This window comes from Ovis aries, chromosome 2 (genome assembly GCF_016772045.2).
Source record: "Ovis aries strain OAR_USU_Benz2616 breed Rambouillet chromosome 2, ARS-UI_Ramb_v3.0, whole genome shotgun sequence".
In the NCBI taxonomy this organism is placed as follows: domain Eukaryota; kingdom Metazoa; phylum Chordata; class Mammalia; order Artiodactyla; family Bovidae; genus Ovis; species Ovis aries.
Window position 1 is genome coordinate 170,157,768 of NC_056055.1, and position 19,202 is coordinate 170,176,969.

The window sequence follows — 19,202 nt, forward strand, 5'->3', positions numbered from 1 at the left end:
TTTTTCACTCTCTTCTTTCACTTTCATTAAGAGGCTTTTTAGCTCCTCTTCACTTTCTGCCATAAGGGTAGCGTCATCTGCATATCTGAGCTTATTGATATTTCTTGCAATCTTGATTCCAGCTTGTGCTTCTTCCAGTCCAGCGTTTGTCATGATGTACTCTGCATATAAGTTAAATAAGCAGGGTGACAATAGACAGCCTTGACGTACTCCTTTTCCTATTTGAAACCAGTCTGTTGTTCCATGTCCAGTTCTAACCATTGCTTCCTGACCTGCATACAGGTTTCTCAAGAGGCAGGTTAGGTGGTCTGGTATTCCCATCTCTTTCAGAATTTTCCACAGTTTATTGTGATCCACACAGTCAAAGGCTTTGGCATAGTCAATAAAGCAGAAATAGATGTTTTTCTGGAACTCTCTTGCTTTTTCCATAATCCAGCAGATGTTGGCAGTTTGATCTCTGGTTCCTCTGCCTTTTCTAAAACCAGCTTGAACATCAGGGAGTTCACGGTTCACATATTGCTGAAGTCTGTCTTGGAGAATTTTGAGCATTATTACTTTACTAGCATGTGAGATGAATTATGAATTATGCATAAAGGGAGGCAATTCTAATTTGGAAAATGTGAAAATGTATAAAATTGGCTAGATGAAGAGGTAATTGTGCAATATTCTAAGGTAAGAAATACATTGGTATTGAGCTATTTAAATGAATTCAACAAGAAGATAGCAGAGGCTCTCTTTGTGGTGCTCTCTGTCACCACATCTATATACTTTAGAATGACAAATTTTATTCCCAAGAATGAACCTGGAGGAAGGAAGGCTCCACTGAGGAAAGAAAAATTAAATGAAAGTCTTACTGCAATAGGAAGGGCCCTTATAGTAGACAAGTAGATGGATATAAATTTCTATCTCATTCATTCAAGATCTTTCTGTCCAGGTCAATGCCCAAAATATGATGGTAACGTATATGACTGTCATCAATTATGATCAAGTTTGATGGCCCTAAAAGTGTTTGCTCAAAGGCAAATTAAGCTAGGAACTTGTGAACACCATTGAAACATCATGAAACCGATAATAAAACTATATACTGATATATCTCAAGTCACTTATGTACCTGGGATGTGAAATACACAATCACTTAATTAATATCTTGATAAAGGCTGAACATACATATAAACAGTCCTTTGTTTTTCTTTCACTTTTTATTTAAACAAGGACTGTTTTTAATTTATATTAAGGTTAATGTTCTAACTCCATTAACATATTAAATAGATACTGATTATATTTAGAAAGTACTAAGAGCTGGATATTTGGTCCTATTTGCTTTTCAAGAACCCAAGAGAATAAGTTGAAAGTATAAAATTTAAAAAAGAAAATAGTGTATATAGTTTAACAAATAAGTGACATAGGAATATGCAGCTTTAACTAAATAATGTCACTTTTAGACACATGTTCCAAAGATTATATAATAAAAAGCAAAATATTTGGAAGTGAAAATGTTCATAAAATAATTTTGGAGATATAAACCTGAATCCAAGTAGTTAATATATAAAATATAGCATATCTAAAAGATGAATGATAAATGATAAAAACACTGTAACTGAAAACTATATAATAATGAAGAAAAATAGAGAAAAATCACATTGTATTTTAAAATTTAAAAGCACAAGAAAAAAGCTTGTTTATATAATATGGGAAAAAAACACATATGCAATAGGTCCTTCATTACACTTCTATAAATGTTCCACCATGCTTTCTTGTTAGAACCAGACAATACTTATTAAAAATTAAAATAACACTAGTTATGGTCATTGTCAGGCTAATGATAATTTATATATATATAGATATAGATAGATAGGGGTTTTTTTGCCTCTCTCTATATATATAGGCAAATATACATATAAATATATATATAGGGTTGCTTACTAAGTGCCATGCACTGTATTTGGTCCTTGAATTTTTATGACAGACCTATGAGAGAATGAAAGTAGGGTTCTCTCTAATTATGCTTCTGGCTGTGTAAGTCAAATTTACTGGTTCATTTGGACCATATGGTGAGAGCAACACTAAACTATTCAGTGTCAGAAGGCTTGAGTTGGCTTACTTGTATTCATGGAAAAGACAAAAATGTTTCAATCTCATTTCCACAATGCTGGCTGAGAATGAACTTTCCAGAAGTATAAATAGATTGTGACCTACAATTTGAAACATGTCAGAATATATTAAGTAGTAACTGGGCGGGAGCTCAATAAAGCCCAGTTCTTTCTTTTCCTTGTCAGGCTTTGCTGCATAGTTCTCTGTAGCCTTTGTGATACTTAAGACAACCCGACAGCTATAGTCAACTTGCTAAAATTATGTATAAATGGGCACTCACTTTCAGTCTAAGAAAACATTATATTAAGTGGAAAATAGAATGTCAAACCTCTTTATCAAAAAGACTAGTGATTTTTTAAAGCATTCAAAACTTTTATTACTTGAATCTAAGTGGAAGTGAAGACAGATTTCACAAAGGAGAGTAGTCTTGGGGATTAGTGGTCAGGAGACAGGCTTTCTGATTGCATTACAGTAAGTAACTGAATAATGCTATGGTGATTTATCTCTCAGCTTATTATTTTATTCTGTGGAAAGAAATAAGAATGTAGCTTTTGCCCAAATAGTAAAGATGTTGCGAGTAAAGAATATGTACCTTTTACATAGTATTTTCAGAGAAGAGCATTGAATGTAAATATGTTTCAATATATTCTGCAGCTTAAATGTCAATATCAATGAAATGCTTTTATAGCTCAGGCAGAATGTGTATGTCAAACTAAATAATGACTGTATACATAGAAGACTAGTCACGTATAAAACATTATAACCAGGGACAAAAATTTACAAGCACAAGATCAAATTAAATAGGGTAAGCAGCATGGTTCACATAGACAAATAAGTATGAATTCAAGTAAATTGCTTAAGAGAACCAACCGATGATGTTCACTAGCAGTTATCTACCTATCAAAAATGATAAGTACAGTCATAGTCTCTTAAGAAATTCACATTTAATTACTTTTGCCAACATTCCTTCATGGCAATCAATCACACTTTTTTTTTTTCTTAAATATATATAGTTTTAAAATTTTAATTGAAGTATAACTAATTTACAATGTGTTAGTGTCAAGTGTACAACAAAGTCATTCAGATATATGTATACTATTTTCCCTTATAAACCACACATTTTCAAATGGTGAGTTTAAGTAGGAAAAAAGGGTTATAATTTATTTATCCAATAGTGAGCAGAAAGGTTATTTTGCCTACTAAAATCATATAATATCAATTAAATCAAACTGATGAATAACATTTTTATAACCAACTTAAAAACTGTTTGTTTAATAAGCCTAGCTTTTAAAGACACAGAATTACATAAAGTTATTGAAAAATATACCTTAATAATACATATATGTTAATAATAGTCAAATGAAAATACATGCTTTTAGAAAGATATTACTTTTAGTCAAGCTACCCAGCAAATTTTGCTCTAAAATTACTAAGTATGTAGTAATGCTATATTGAATATACATTCAATAAGTATACCATTTTGAAAGTTTTACAAACATAATTATTGTCATGTTTACTCTAGCGGCTACTGTAACTGAATTAGTAATTCAAATGTCAAGGATTCTTGTAAATTCCTAAATTGTAGTTTTACTTACATTGAAACACTCTATGTAGCATATTTTAGATGTAAGCTAGTGTGATTACATAAGAAAACTAATTTTGAGAATCTAAATTATGTCAGAGTTAGTTCCCTAAGACATCTATAATCACTGAAAATCATCAGCATTGTCTCTGCTCATATCAAACAAATTACTGTGAGTATATAATTAAAGATAGTGTACATTTAAAGATTCATTTATCTAGATGTAAATCATAACCATGTCATATAAAGTCAATGGTCATTTAACAGGGATTACTAATAAATTTATATAAGACCTATGTAATTACTTATCCATATAATAGAAAAGTTTTCATTGTTGTTATTATATTAAAATTTGCTATGTTGAATTGATATATATAGATCTACAGGTAGATCACCCGTAGACATTTTTTTTCAAAAGAATGAATATGGAAAAACGTGCATTAAGAATCCATATGGAGTTTCTTAACAGAGGCAAATATAGTACTACTAATAATGGCAAAACCAAATACTACTAGTACTGTTAACAATAAATCTACCAGTTATTGAGTACTTGTTATGTGGCAGGTATTTTGCCAAGTGTTTTACCAGCACGTGATAGGCATTACTCTCATTTTATAAAATGAGATGCAGAATGAGATCCAGTGAGGAAATCTAAATTTTCCAAATCTGCATAATTAATAAATATCTAACAAGGTTTCTTTCTTAGGTCTACCTGACATTAAAAAAAAAGGAATTTAACTTTATACCAAATTTATTTAATTGCTATTAAATATTCTTACAAAGGGCTTCCCTGGTGACAGATGGTAAATAATCTGCCTGCAATGTGGGAGACTTGGGTTTGATCCCAGGGTTGGGAAGATATCCTGGAGAAGGGATTGGCTACCCACTCCAATATCCTTGCCTGGAGAATTCCATGGACAGAGGATCCTGTTGGGCAGCAGTGCATAAGGTCCAAAGAGTCAGACATGACTGAGCAACTAACACTATACTGTATTCTTATGAAATATTTTAGAATCAACCATTTTTATTGAGACTGTGATTTTTGCTATATAAGGGCCATGCAAAAACAATTAAATTTAAGGAACTCTCTGAAATTCCAAAGTATTTCCATTTTTTCTTTTGAGCATTATCATATTTAGTTGTACTGATGGATATTGCGTAATAATATTTATCGTTGACTATAGTGGTGGTAGTTCTGTATTTACCATATTTGACATCAGTTATTACTGGTACCTAGTTAAATTTCTATTTTATTATTAATTTATGTTGTATGAAAAGTTGGTGCAGCAGTTTTAAGATATAAACAACTAGGGACTTCCCTGGTGCTCAGTAATTAAGACTTCACCTTCCAATGCATGGGGTGCTGGTTTGATCCCTGGTCAAGAAGCTAGAATCCCACATGCCTCATGGCCAAAAAACTGAAACATAAAACAGAAGTAATACTGCAACAAACTCAATAAAGACTAAAAATTGTCCACATCAGAAAAAAACCTCTAGAAATGTATAAGCTTTCATTTATTTATAAACAGAACAGCATAGTTATGGTTGTTGTTTAATCACCAAGTCATGTCTGACTTTTTTGTGAGCCCATGGGCTGTAGTCTGCCAGGCTGCTCTCTCCATGGGGTTTCTCAGGCCAGAATACTGGAGTGGGTTGCTATTTCCTTCTCCAGGGGACCTTCCTGATCCAGAGATCAGACCTACATCTCCTGTATTGGCAGGTAGATTCTTTACTACTGAGCTACCAGGGGAGACCAATGCAGCTACATTAACCTCTATGTATTGTATGTGCACATCTAGCAAGACACTTTGTTAACATATAGTATGGACCTGAATGTGGCACTGGTAAAGCCTCTAGTCTAGTGAAATCATGTGTGTGCCACTGAGTACAATGTTTATAAGAAGAATTTTCTCTCCTACCGAGTCATGGGAGGAATAGATTAACCTAATGAACAGCTAGAGATATCCTTGCAGAGACATAAAACAGAGTGAAAATGGAGGTCTTGGAAATTTAAGGAGAATGAACCCAAAGTCAGAAAATCAAGACCAAGACATTCAGATAGAGAGATGACTATCCCAGCTGTGAAACTGAATAACATCACCAGAAAGAGGCTTGGACAAATATTTTTTGTTAGACAGGAAGAGAACATAAATGCAATTATTAAAGAGCCGTCAGAAAAAATATAGAGAGAAATCAACAATGCTAGTGTCTTAGAAGCCAAGTAGAGAGAAAATTTTCAAGTGTAGGTATTAATAAATGTAAAATTATGGAGAAAATTTGAGGAGGAGGATGATTAAGAAGAAATCAGTGGATTTAGTGATCAAGAGATTAAAGGATAGCTTTGCAAGGGTACATCAATATACAATAAAGACAACACCAACATTAACTTCTCCATTCCTAAACCTTTCTTACCAAGAGGGAATCAAGATTGCATAAGGAACACTTAGATATTGAGAGATCTGGCCTCTCTTCCTAGAGAACAAAGACATGCAACAGGTTAAGTGTATTAAAAAATAAAACTACAAACCAAGTGAAGGATTGGAGTGACTTTATGATCAAAGATTTTATTTGTCATATTCTTTTGAAAAAAGCTTGAGAGTGTACCAATATCTGAGGTTATACAAGTATTAAGTTTGCTTTTGTTTGTGCTGTGTGTGTGTGTGTTCTTTCCTTTAATGGGTAGGATTAAACATGTTTGGAAAGAAAAAAGAGAGGACTCATTCATCAAGGTTTGAAAAATGTAGAGTGTGAGATAAAGTTGGTGTGGAATTCCTGTTTTACCCCATCACTGCCATACAAAGATATTCAAATTTAATTGTATCTGAAATGAGTAATGGAGATACAGTGTGTAATCTAAGGAAAATTTCAGAATGATTTTGCTAAAATGTTACAGTGTCTTTACAGTGTCTTTGTAGATGGGGCCACTGAGTAAGTCATACCTTTAAGCAGTGAATGTCAGAAGGAATAACAATAATATTCAGAGCTAAAATGTAACTGAGTGCCTTATGTACTTGGCACAGTTAGAAGTATTTCTCACTTTTCCTCTCTGACTCTGCACAACAACCTCATGAAGTAGGTATTATAATTAGCCCCATTACACATGAGGAAATAAACAGAGCTGATATTTGCCCACGGTTCCACACCAGTGACTGGCACAGATAGTCTATGAATCCAGGCAATCTGACAGCATACACAATTAAAGTCTGAGCTAAGAATGGTGTAGAAACTAGTCTGATTAGTCTGATTAGAGCCAGGAAGCTCTTCCTCCCACTTTTTCCTGAGGTCAACTGATGCTCTTTCTGATTGAAAAGAAGTTTTAAAGCAGGCTGTCAGCTTCCCATGTTATCACTGCTATAAATCTCTATTGATAACCTTAGCCATTGTAACAGTACTGTTTCCTTTTCAAATGTCAAAATTTAATTCAACTACCTAAAAAATATCATTATAAAATGAACCCAGTGCAACTAGTTAGTTAGGGTGTACCCAGAGAAGTTCTTGGAAATATTAGATGAAGCCTATTATAAAATTCTGCAACAGATGGTTCATTTCCCAACAGCAAACAAAAGATCTGCTATATCACCACACTGTTTCAAGTTAGATAATATTCTCCTGAATATGAAGATTTATACTTGCCAAAAATAAATCTCTTCAAAGGAAGAGGAAGATGAGCTTTTTGAAAATGAGTCAGGTGGATTTTAAATGATGTGAAGCATATGCTAGGCGGGGGACAACCTGGTCACTCTGCCCTTGTTTCAAAACAGCTGTAGATGAGATGAAAGCATGGTGTCATTTCTCTGAGTAACTGGAACAGAGGAATTTTCAAGTGCCTTAGCAGATTGGGTTCATTTCTTTCATACTTCTATCATTTTACAATATCTTTTTCACTCCCAGTTTAAAAAAAACAAACAAACTAGAAAGTAAGGTAGAAAAACATAAATCTACAATGTCTAAGTCCTATCTTCTTATGGTACTTTTTCTGATTGCTCTAATGCATTTTGATTTCTCCTGTACTTTCTGTGCTTCCCTGGTGGCTCAGGCAGTAAATAATCTGCATGCAATGCAGGACACCCAGGTTTGATCCCTGGGATGGGAAGATCCCCTGGAGAAGGGAATGCCAACCCACTCCAGTATTCATGCCTGGGAAATTCCATGGATAGAGGAGTCTGGTGGACTATGGTCCTTGGGGTTGCAAAGAGTCAGACATGACTGAGCAGCTAACATTTTGACTTTGACTTTTCACATACTTTCTGTACTGTTTGGTTCACATTGAACTCATGATTATTTGTGTTCCTGATTATATGTTCTGCTTCTCTGTAAGTCATCCACTGGTCCCTGTTGATGTAGAGTTATTACCTCTTTAATTCAAGTCTTTCATTTTCCTTAGTGATTGTGTTCTATCATCTGTCCTCTTCATCTTCTACCACTATTTATTCTCTTGTTTGTGTCTGTTACTTTTTACCCACCATTGTTCCAATGAAGTTAGTTTATCTGTATGTAAGCAACAGCTGGAAAATTCACTATCTTTATAAGAAAATATTTGGCTAAAAGGTTTAAAACTGTTTTCTGGCAATAAATAAATATGAGGTTGCTCAGCTTTATTATGTATATCATTTACCTTGTTTCTCAACCTTTTAATAGGCATTTATTTGCCACCAAACTAAAAACATGTGTAAATAAGTTTTAAAGCAGTGGTACCCACTGTAAAAATGTATATAACTTTCTTCATTGAGAAGTAATGCCTTCTAGCATTTATAAATGTGTAGAGTCTTTCAAAAGTAAAATAAATAAATTGTGGACCTTCAATTCAAAGTCCAATTCTGGACTTTCATTCATTTTATTTTATTCATTTTAAGAATAATGGTTTTTAAATATGTATGTGTAGAATTGTCCTTCAATGTAGAATCTATGGCAACAGCAAAAAAACAACAAATAAAACTAGTATCAGTTTCACACTTCAAGTCTTCGCCCTTGTCCTCATGCATCTTACTGAGCATGCTAATTGTGTTGCTTGTCTATAATGGTGAAAGAGGAGATGGTTGGATACTCTCTGATACTAGACAATGGAATGACAGTTTCTGAATCATAGTTATTTGAGATCTATAATTGAATTTCCTTTTTATTCCCTTTTATGTTGTGTGTTAATATTTTTTACAGCCTCTAAACTTTATTCTGCCCCCATTACAAATAGCAGCCTTTCATTTTGCTTCCTTCACCTCTCCTATGGAGCTAGCCCTGGACTTCATTTTCTGCTCAGTTCTTGACATTCCAGGCATTTAGAGAGACTTTCTTGCTGTAGCAGTTAATTGTGTTATGCTTTAAACACTTGAAAGGACTATTCACCTTTCATTATGATGTAAGTTCCCATAGAACAAATAAAGTAAGATATCCAAAGCAGGTCTGTCAGATTTGCTAGTGTGTGCTGTTAACATTAGATTTCTTAACTCATCTTAGTAGACTGCAAATGATTGTCCTTTATTATGAATAAAAATATAAAATGAAATAAAATAGGGTTCAGTAAGTGCTTATAAACTAAATGTAATATATGTATTTATTGTATCAAATAAAATAACTGATATTCATAAATCTTATTATAGATGATATGGCTACTTTAAATTTATCAAAATATTTATTTATAATAAACTTAAGCTCATATTTTATGTAGATATAGCAGTGATTAGTACATTATGATTGAACACTGGGAAATATGATTGTCTCTATTTTATATTTTAATGGCCAAAAGAATCTGCATAAGTAGGACAAAAATAATTTTAAAAGCAAAATGACATTATGCAAATGAACTTACTTACAAAACAGAGACTCACAGACTTAGGAAATGAACTGATGGTTGCTGGGGTGAAGGGATAGTTAGGGACTTTGGGGAGGTCATTACACACTACTATATTTAAAATGTATAAACAAGCACTTATGGTATAACAACAAGGACCTATGGTATGGTATAACTCTGCTCAATGTTATGTGCCAACCTGGATGGGAGAGGAGTTTGGGGGAGAATGGATGCATGTATATATATGGCTGAGTTCCTTCACTCTTCATCTGAAACTATACCACAACATTGTTTGGCTATACCCCAATACAAAATAAAAAGTTTAAATTTTTTTTTAAAAAAAGTAAAATGGACATGAAAAGAGAAGTGCGAAAGAATAAGATAAACACTTCAAAGCATAAAATACACGTATGCATACAGAATTGTTCATAAAATGAGCTCTGATCATTTTACCCAATATGAACTTGAGTTATCTTCTAATCTAGGCTTCGCTGGAACATGGGAAAGCTAGGACCCAAAGAGGTTATGTTACTGTGTAAAGTCACAGAATAAGTAATGGACAAATTTTGCCTAGAATACTGACTTACTGATTCTTACCTAGCAAGGATTCCATGTCAGTAAACAATTTTGTCAACTCATTTTTTTTCATTATTTTTTTTTCAACAGGGAGACCCACGTGCAGCTGTGCACTGGGGTTCACTGGACCAAACTGTGGTAAGACAGTCTGTGAGGACTTTTGTCAAAATGGAGGGACCTGCAGTGTTACTGCTGGAAACCAGCCTTATTGCCACTGCCAGCCTGAACACACGGGAGACAGATGTCAATACTGTAAGTAAAAACAATACCCGTGAGGCAGTATGACAACACACTGTAAGGTGTTTATTAAGTCGTCTTATCACCTCAATTTCAGCCACCCCCTAATTTTCAGGTCCCCCCCTCTGTCACCCCAGATATAGTCATTCTTTTCATTATCCCTCACCCATCTCTTATTTTAAAGATCCTGTTTCTTCTTTTTTAGCTTAGATTCCACGGTCCATCATTATAATTATTTGCTCTGTCCTCCCCTCTCTTTTGCTTTCCTAGTAAACCATAACCATTGCTAAATCCAATTCTGTCCTGAGCTGGCACCCTACTGCTGAATGCAACTGGAAAAAAAAAAGTAGACTGCTCTAACTGGAATTTTTGTCACTAACGTCATACGAGCACTTCCTATGGTTTCTACTGTATTTCATGAATCCATTCACCCTTCTAGATGTTTATGTCGCATCTTCTCTTTTCCCCTCAAACCCCCAATACCTGTGCCCTAACTTTATTCCCAGCCTAGGAGCTTCCTTCCTATTTCATTGCTTAGGTGGTGCAGTGGTAAAGAATCCATCTGCCAATGCAGGAGACTCAAGAGTGTGGGTTCGACCCCTGAGTTGGAAAGATCTCCTGGAGTAGGAAATGGCAAACTGCTCCAGTATTATTGCCTGGAAAATTCCATGGACAGAGGAACCTGATGGGCTACAGTCCACAACGTCACAAAGAGTCACACACAACTGAGTGACTGAACACACATACAGAGACACACACAAAATGGCCCCAAGCTCCCACCACCATATCCCTCAGACTACTTTGTCCTATGCTACACCTTCTGTCTTCTCTCTTATGACTAGGGACCCCTACTGTGTCCAATGCTATCCTGTCCATTCCTACCTTAGATGCCTCTTAACTATTCATTGTTGTTTAGTGGCTAAGTCATGACCAACTCTTTGCGACCCCATGGACTGCAGCACACCAGGCTTCCCTATCCTTCACTGTGTCCCAGAGTTTGCTCACTCATGTCCACTGAATCAATGATGTCATCCAAATATTTCATCCTGTCACCTCCTTCTCCTCCAGCCCTCAATCTTTCCCAGCATCAGGGTCTTTTCCAGTGAGTTGACTCTGCACATCAGGTGGTCAAAGTATTGGAGTTTCAGCTCAGCATCAGTCCTTCTAATGAATATTCAGGGTTAATTTCCCTTAAGATTGACTGGTTTGATCTCCTTGTTGCCCAAAGGATTCTCGAGAGTCTTCTCCAGCACCACAATTTGAAGGCATCAGTTCTTTGGCACTCAGCCTTCTTTATGGTTCAACTCTCACATCCATACATGACTACTGGTAAACAAACAAACAAACAAACAAACAAACATAGCTTTGACTAAACAGACCTTTGTCAGTGAAGTGATGTCTCTGCATTTTAGTATGCTGTCTAGGTTTGTCATAGCTTTTGTTTCCCAAGGAATAAATGTCTTTTAATTTAATGGCTGCAGTCACTGTCTGCAGTAATTTTGGAGCCCAAGAAAATAAAATCTGTTACTATTTCAACTTTTTATCCATATATTTGCCATGAAGTGATAGGACCAGATGCTATCATCTTAGTTTTTGGAATGTTAAGTTTTAAGCCAGCTTTTTGACTCTCCTCTTTCACCCTCATCAAGAACCTCTTTAGTTTTTCTTCACCTTTTGCCATTAGAGTGGTATAATCTGCATATCTGAGATTGTTGATATTTCTCCAGGCAATCTTGATTCCAGCTGGTGATTCACCCAGTCCAGCATTTCTCATGATGTACTCTGCATACAAGTTAAATAAGCATGATGACTGTGCACAGCCTTGATGTACTCCTTACCAAATTTTGAAGCAGTAGTCATAGACACATCTTACACAACTGTTCCTCTTACTTTTGCTTTATCAATATTTTTTCATTGCCTAATCCTTTCTTTAAAAACTCCTTTGTGCTCACATCCCTTTCTAGATACAACTTTATTTCTCTGCTCGTTGTTTGTTCTCCTAATTCAAATATAGTTGTTCTATAATATTATATTAATTTCACAGGTACAGCATAATGATTCAGTAATTTTTAGATTATGTGCCATTAAAATTTATTATAAAATAATAACTATAACTCCTTGTGCTGTATAAGGTATCCTTGTTGCTCATGTATTTTATACATATTAGCTTTTATCTCTTAATCTCAGACCCCTATCATGTCCCTTCCCCCTTTTCTGTAATCACTGGTAACTACTAGCTTGTTTTCTATATCCCTGAGTCTGTTTGTTATATGCATTTATTTGTTTTATTCTTTAGATTCCACATACAAGCAATATCATACAGTATTCATCCTTCTCTGTCTGTCTTACATCAATAAAAGTAATATTCTCTAGGTTCATCCATTTTGCTACAAATAGCAGAATTTCATTGTTTTTCCTGTTTAGCATTGCACTATATATATACATTTTCTTTATTCTTCTATTTATAGACACTTGGGTTGCTTCCATATCTTGTCTGTTATAAATAGCGCTGCTGTGGACATTGGGGTGCATATATATTTTCAAATTAACGCTTGTATTTTTTTCTAGATGTATACCCAGTCTAGAATTGCTGGATCATATGGCAGTGCTAATTTTAGTTTTTGGAGGAAACTTCACACTGTTTTCCTTTGTGGCTGCACCAATTTACATTCTCACCAATAGTGTAGGAAGGTTCCTTCTCCATGTCTTTGCTAACTTTTTTTATTTGTAGACTTTTTGATGATAGTTATTCTGATAGGTGTGAGGTAATAACTCATTGTCTTGATATACATTTCTCTAGTACTTAGTGGTGATCAGCATCTTTTTGTGTTAGCCTTCTGTATGTCTTTTTAGAAAAATTTCTTTTCAGATCTTCAGCTCATTTTCCAACCAGGTTATTTGATTTTTTAACATTGTGTTGTATGAGTATTTACATATGTTCAACATAAACTCCTAACTAATCATATCATTTGCAAATATTTTCTCCATTCAGTAGGTTGTCTTTTCATTTTGTCAGTGGTTTCCTCTGTTTTCGGAGAAGGCAATGGCACCCCACTCCAGTACTCTTGCCTGGAAAATCCCATGGGCGGAGGAGCCTGGTAGGCTGCAGTCCATGGGGTTGCTAAGTCGGACGTGACTGAGTGACTTCACTTTCACCTTTTGCTTTCATACATTGGAGAAGGAAATGGCAACCCACTCCAGTGTTCTTGCCTGGAGAGTTCCAGGGACGGGGGACCCTGGTGGGCTGCCGTCTATGGAGTTGCACAGAGTCGGACACGACTGAAGTGACTTAGCAACTCCTCTGTTTTGCAGAAGCTTTTTAATTTAATTAGGTCCCATTTGTTTATTATTATTATTTTGCCTTAGGACAGATCCAAAAAATATTTTTACAATTTAGGTCAAAGAGTAGTTCTATGGTTTCAGGTTTTATATTTAGATCTTTAAACCATTTTGAGTTTATTTTTACATGTGGTATGAGGCAGTGTTCTAGTTTCATTGTTTTTCATGTAGCAGTCCAGCATTTTCAGCACCACTTGTGGAAAAGACTCTCTTTTCTCCATGTATGTTTTCACCTCATTTATGGTAAATTAACTATAGAGGCTTGGGATTATTTCTGGGCCCTCCTTTCCTTTCCATTGATTGTTGTGCCATTGTGCCAATACTGCACTGTTTTGATTACTGTAGTTTGAAATACAGTCTAAAGACTGTAAAGGTTAGATCTCCAGCCTTGTCATGCCACGCCTTCCCCAATCAGGATTGCTTTGTCCATTTGGGTTCATTTGTGGTCCAGAATAAATATTAAGGTGATCAAATCAGTCCATCCTAAAGGAAATCAGTCCTGAATATTCATTGGAAGGGGCTGATGCTGAAACTCCAATATTTTGGCCACCTGATGCAAAGAACTAACTCATTGGAAAAGACCCTGATGCTAGGGAAGATTGAAGGCTGAAGGACAAGGGGCCGACAGAGGATGAGATGGTTGGATGGCATCACTGACTCGATGGACATGAGGTTGAGCAGGCTCCGGGAGTTGGTGATAGATAGGGACTCCTGGCATGTTGCAGTCCATGGCCAAAAAGAGTCAGACACAACTGAGCAACTGAACTGACATAAATGTTAGGATTATTTGTTCTGGTTCTAATATAAATATGGTAGGTATTTTGATAGATATTCCATTATATCTGTAAATAGCTTTGAGAAGTCTGGCTATTTCAACAATATTAATTATTCCAATCTAAGAGCATGGATGTCTTTCCATTTCTTGTGTCATCTTCGTTCCTTAAATGATGTTTTAGTTTTCAAAATATAGGTCTCTCACCTCCTTAGTTATGTTTATTTATAGGTATTTTATTCTTTTGGTGTGATTGTAAACAGGATTTTTGTTTGTTTTCTCTTTGATATTCCATTGTTAGTATATAGAAAGCAACAGATTTCTGTACATTAATCTGTGTCCTTTATTAGTTCTAATAGTTTTTGGGTGAAGGCTTTTGGATTGCCTACATAGAGTATCATGTTGTCTGCAGTGACAATTTTACCCCTTTCCTTCTGATTTGGATATCATTTATTTTTCTTGTCTAATTGCTATGGATAGAACTTCCAGTACTGTGCTAAATAAAAGTTGTGAAAGCAGGCATAATTTTTAGTTCCTGAATTTAGAGGAAATACTTTCACTGTTGAGTGTGATGTTAACTGTGGCTTTGACATACATGACCTTTATTATGGTCATGCTCTCGCATCATTATGATGAGAGGTTTGTTTTTTTTTAATAATGAATGGATGTTCAATTTTGTCGGTGCTTTTTCTGTGTCAGTTGAGATTATCATGTAATTTTTTTCTTTAGTTTTGTGGTGTATCAAATTGATCAATATGCAAATATTAAACAATGCTTGTACCTCTGGAATAATCCGTCTTGACATGCTAATATTTTATTGAGGATTTTTGCATCAATATTCATCGAAGATCATGGCTTTTTATTTATTTATTTAATTTTTTGGTCTTGTCCATGTCTGGTTTTAATGTTAAGGTAATGATGACCTCATAGATGAATGTGGAAACATTGAGTCCTGAGTTATTTGGAATAATGTGAGAGGTACGTGTATTACCTCTTCCTTATGGTCTGTGAACATATGATCATGGAATTTTAAGAATTTTTATTATTGTAAATTCGATTTACTACTAGTGATCATTCCTTTCAAATTATCTGTTTCTTCTTAATTAAATTTTGGTAGCTGGTTAGTTTCTAAAAAATTGTCCATTTCTTCTAGATTGTCCAATTTGTTGGCATATAACTATCATATTCTCTTAAGATTTTTTGTGTCTTTGTGTTATCTGTTGTCATTCCTCCTCTTTCATTTCTGATTTTGAGTCCTTTCTCTTTTCTTCTTGGTTAGCTTGGATAAAGGTTTATTGATTTTATTCATATTTACCAAAAAGCCAGTTCATGGTTTCAATGATTTTTTCCATTGGGTTTCTTATTTTGATCTCGATTTCATTTGTTTACCCTCTGATCTTTACCATTTCCTCTCTGATAGCTTTATGGGCATTTCAGGATATATGACTCTGTTTGTCTCTTGCTGCCTTTAGAATTATCTCTTTAACTTGTGACACTGAATTATATGTCTTAGTGTAGGTCTGTTTGGGTTCATCTTATTTGGGACCCTGTGCTTCCTATATCTAGATATCTGTTTCCCTCTTCAGGTTTTATAGGTTTTTAGCCATAATTTCCTCTAATACATTTTCAATCACTTTTACTCTTCTCCTTCTGGAATTATTATAATGCAGATGTTGGTATGCTTAACCTTATCATAGAGAACTCTTAAACTGTTTTCTTTCTTTTAATTTATTTTTCTTTTTCCTGTTTGACTGTGTGATGTCCAATATTCTATTTCAAGAGAACTTATATTCTTTTCTGTTACTTACTCTACTATTTAGGTCTTCTACTGCTTTTTTATTTCCATTATTGAACTGTTTATTTCTAATTGGATTTTTCATACACTTTTGTATTTCTTGTGAAATTTTTCACTGTTTTCATCTATTCTTTTCCTTATTCAGTTAATGTTCTTATTACTAATACTTTGAATTACTCATCTGGTAAAGTGTTTATTTCTGTCTCAGTTTTTTCAGGATTTTTTTCTTGTTCTTTCAACTGAGAATAGCTCCTGCCTTTTTCATTTTGCTTAACTTCCTCTTCCTCTATGAGTTATGTGAAGCAGATGCCTTCTTGAGAGCATTCTTATGTGGAAACATTCCTGCACAGGCTGTGTGTGCTCAGTGCCTTTGGTGGGATAGCAGGATTTATCTTGTATGCAAGTCATGTCTTTCCTCAGGTTCTGCTGGCAGCTATCACCTTAGTAGGGGCTCAGACTAGAGATGGTGGGGCTTCACCTGAAGCTGAGTGTGAGGCAAGTCTTTCCGTTGATCAATGGACATATTGGCCCTATCAGGGATCGGATCCAATCCCAAGGTACTGAAGCAAAAGCTAGGAGGGTCATCCTCAAGGTACCTCAATTTTATTTACATATGTGTTTCCCGCTCTTCTAGGACTGGGACACTCTCCCCAGAGTCAGGTAGCCTCAGAGCATGAAGGTCAAACATGGGCTCTCAGTTCATGTCTCAGACAGAGGTTTGAGCTGTCTCTAATTCTCTGCCTGAGGTATCAACAGTTATTTTCCTTATTTGGCTCAGATTCAGCCTTGGGTATGAGTCACATTGGTCCCTCACAGCCAATCATTCCTGAAAACTAAAAAATATAGTCATAATCTGAAAGTAGAGAGTTATTTTATTTGGTGGGAATATTTAGGACTCTGAACCTGGGAGACAGCATCTCAGTAGCTCTAAGAAAACTTCTCCAAGGAAGTGGGATGGGGAGCCAGGCTATATTCAAGTTTACAACAAAGAGAGCAGGCAGTGTGAACATCAGAGACCAAATATCAAATTAAGAAATTTAACACTGAGTGTATGGGAGGATGTAAGCCTCTGCACTCACTGAATTCATTCCTTTCATATGCATCTCAGATATCTGGGGCCAAATCCTGTCTCCTTGTTTAACTTTAAGGAGTGGCAAATGACTGCTTCTTGCATTCCCCCAGCTCCTCAGCAATCACCATGGTGGGTGGTGGTATCTGCTGGATCACAATTTTGGGATGCCTCATTCACATGTGGAGGCCAGGGAATGCTGATAGCTGTGACATTTCTCATTTGTTGATATAGCAGGAGATATTGTCATTTCATACTCCCCATCGCCTCCATTGTCCCTGGCCTGTTGTAGAATTGCACTGCAGGGCAGTTGGGGTCTGCATGGACTCTGCATATGTGGGATATAGGCAGTGGAGGAGTAGTCACTCTCAGAGACCTGGGTGGCTTCTGATGTACCACTTGAGTAAGCTTCAACAATGGCCATGGCTGCCCCATCTGGGCTCTGATCTGGGACCTGTCATCTCTGTTCCTATAGTTGAGTTTTCGCCCCAGTTGTGACAGCCTCAGATCCAATTCTGCTCTGTGACTTGCAGCACGCAGGCCTGGAGAATGCACAGACGCAATAACAAAGCCAGCCAGTAGCCAGGAGGCTTCAGTCTGCCCTTTCCACTCTTTCTTGGGGGTAAGGCGATATGCATGCTCTCCTTAAGAGCAGTGATTCCACGGCCTGTTAGTGTCAGGAGTCTTCCAACCAGCCAAGGGAGCTTATCTCCTCTGCGTAGGACCCAAGCGCATTCTGAACACACTGAATGATGTTCAAGCAATGTCACCTAAGATCCTACATAACACAAACCCTACCTACTATCCAAGCTGTTTTTGCACCCTCTCTTTTATTCAAGTAAAACCACATGGATTATTCTTCTCCATGGGTCAACTTCCCTGGCTTTGTGACTTTCTCATGCTGACTTTCTCATCCTTTGAAATGCAATTTCTCCTCACCTTCACCTCTCAATGCCAAATCCTATCTATCACTTTTTGTCCAGCTCAAAAAATCATTTCTTTTTTGAAGTTGTTCATAACCACCCTCAAGTTGAACTAATCTCTCTCTGTTCTAAATTTTCAAGACTGCTCCTTTATTTTTCTTTTTAGCTCTGTTCATTTTTGCTTGTCTGGGGTCACTTATTTTAGATAACACCCAACAGTGGCGTTTGTTTAATAAATAAATATTGATACATAGTCATACACAAGTAAATGAGACCAGTTTGGAGTCAAGTTTATAAAAGAATAATCCATTTAATGCACAAAAGCTACATTTAATCAGAGTACAATTGAAATGGGAAACTGAGTTCTGTTCACAGAGCCAAAGAATGAACTTTGCAAACTCACAAACACTCGCACAGGCAGAGTTTATTTTCAGAGGATAGAGATACAAAGCTTTCAGCATAGACCCTGAGAGGAGGTGAAGTGCCCCCAAAGGTGGGGATTACAGCAGTTTATATTTTTACTAGTATTGATCTGTACATCTTTGGTTGGTTCATGACTTTAATATATGTCATTTTTGACCAATCAGTTTGAAGATTACATTTGACATCTTTATGGGTTTTTTATCCCAAGTTTGTAAGTTTTCTCTGATATTGAGTCATCAGCCTCTGACCCTTTCCTTGACCCCAGGCAACTGTGGAAGAACTAGATGTATATTTAAGAGTTAATGGTCCTCCTAGTGTTCTTGATAATTGGGACAAGAGTTAATGATTGTCCCATCCTTCCTGGGTCTGAATGTTTTATGACTTACTAGACCAGGGAGGCATTCTTCTGAATGCCTGGAAATTGGAACAACAAGTTTAGCTTTAGGTTAAAGAAGTGAGAAGCTTACTTGAGAAGGAAAAAAATTGAAATTAAAAAAAAAAAAAGAAGGAACCAAGGTTTCAGAGTCTTATACTGTCTAGCAATATCTGCCTCACAGTCATCTGGTATTTTTGTTGGGAACTGTCTCCCAGTTCCCAATTGGTCCATCAT

At 35.8% G+C, this 19,202-nt stretch overlaps 1 protein-coding gene across 1 annotated transcript in view; it reads left to right on the forward strand.

Moving 5' to 3' along the window:
- Positions 1-19,202, forward strand: part of LRP1B (LDL receptor related protein 1B) — a 2,196,232-nt gene that overhangs the window by 2,085,329 nt on the left and 91,701 nt on the right. The window contains exon 84 of the mRNA XM_060411151.1: positions 10,125-10,286. Within this exon, the coding sequence (XP_060267134.1) occupies positions 10,125-10,286 (162 nt within the window). The remainder of the gene's footprint in view (positions 1-10,124; positions 10,287-19,202) is intronic.